Here is a 575-nt window from a genome sequence, read left to right as displayed (position 1 = left end):
TGTCTCTGTGTGTGTGTGTGTGTGTGTGTGTGTGTGTGTGTGTGTGTGTGTGTCTGTGTCTCTCTGTCTGTCTGTGTGTGTGTGTGTCTGTGTGTGTCTGTCTGTGTGTGTGTGTGTGTGTGTGTGTGTGTCTGTGTGTGTGTGTGTGTGTGTGTGTGTGTGTGTGTGTGTCTCTCTGTGTGTGTGTTTGTGTGTGTGTGTGTGTGTGTCAGCAGTCATTGAATCGGAGGACGTCTGTGGTCTGGATGTCAGATCCAAGTTGTATCATCAGGCAGACGTGACGTCATTCTCCAACTTCCAGCAGAAAACCGGCTGTGTGCCGGACGCCAGCGGGGTCGATGACCTGCGTCTCGGTATCCAGAAAACTCCTCCTTCACCGACACAGTCGTGTTTTTACAGTCACTCGTCATCTGAGTAATGTTTAATAGTTTATTCCACACATTTCCAGATGGAGAGATGCTGGTTTACCGCGGTAAGTTGGAGACGCTGAAGGACTTCACTCTGTACTCATCTGGAGCCGCTGCTGTCTTTCTGAAGGTGACACACGTGTTTTAGGGCCCTAGGTAGTGCTCGAC

The 575-nt window shown here is 50.3% G+C and overlaps 1 protein-coding gene across 3 annotated transcripts in view; it reads left to right on the top strand.

Moving 5' to 3' along the window:
* bub1ba (BUB1 mitotic checkpoint serine/threonine kinase Ba) overlaps positions 1 to 575 on the top strand; it is a 40,845-nt gene that overhangs the window by 34,709 nt on the left and 5,561 nt on the right. For 2 of the 3 annotated variants that reach the window (XM_016450875.1, XM_016450874.1), the window contains exons 11-12: positions 213 to 353; positions 449 to 537. In XM_016450875.1, the coding sequence (XP_016306361.1) occupies positions 213 to 353; positions 449 to 537 (230 nt within the window). The remainder of the gene's footprint in view (positions 1 to 212; positions 354 to 448; positions 538 to 575) is intronic. The other variant, XM_016450876.1, reaches the window with a different exon arrangement.

This window comes from Sinocyclocheilus anshuiensis, unplaced genomic scaffold (genome assembly GCF_001515605.1).
Source record: "Sinocyclocheilus anshuiensis isolate Anshui unplaced genomic scaffold, SAMN03320099.WGS_v1.1 scaffold595, whole genome shotgun sequence".
Classification (NCBI taxonomy): Eukaryota; Metazoa; Chordata; class Actinopteri; order Cypriniformes; family Cyprinidae; genus Sinocyclocheilus; species Sinocyclocheilus anshuiensis.
This window is presented reverse-complemented; position numbering and strand designations above follow the sequence as displayed.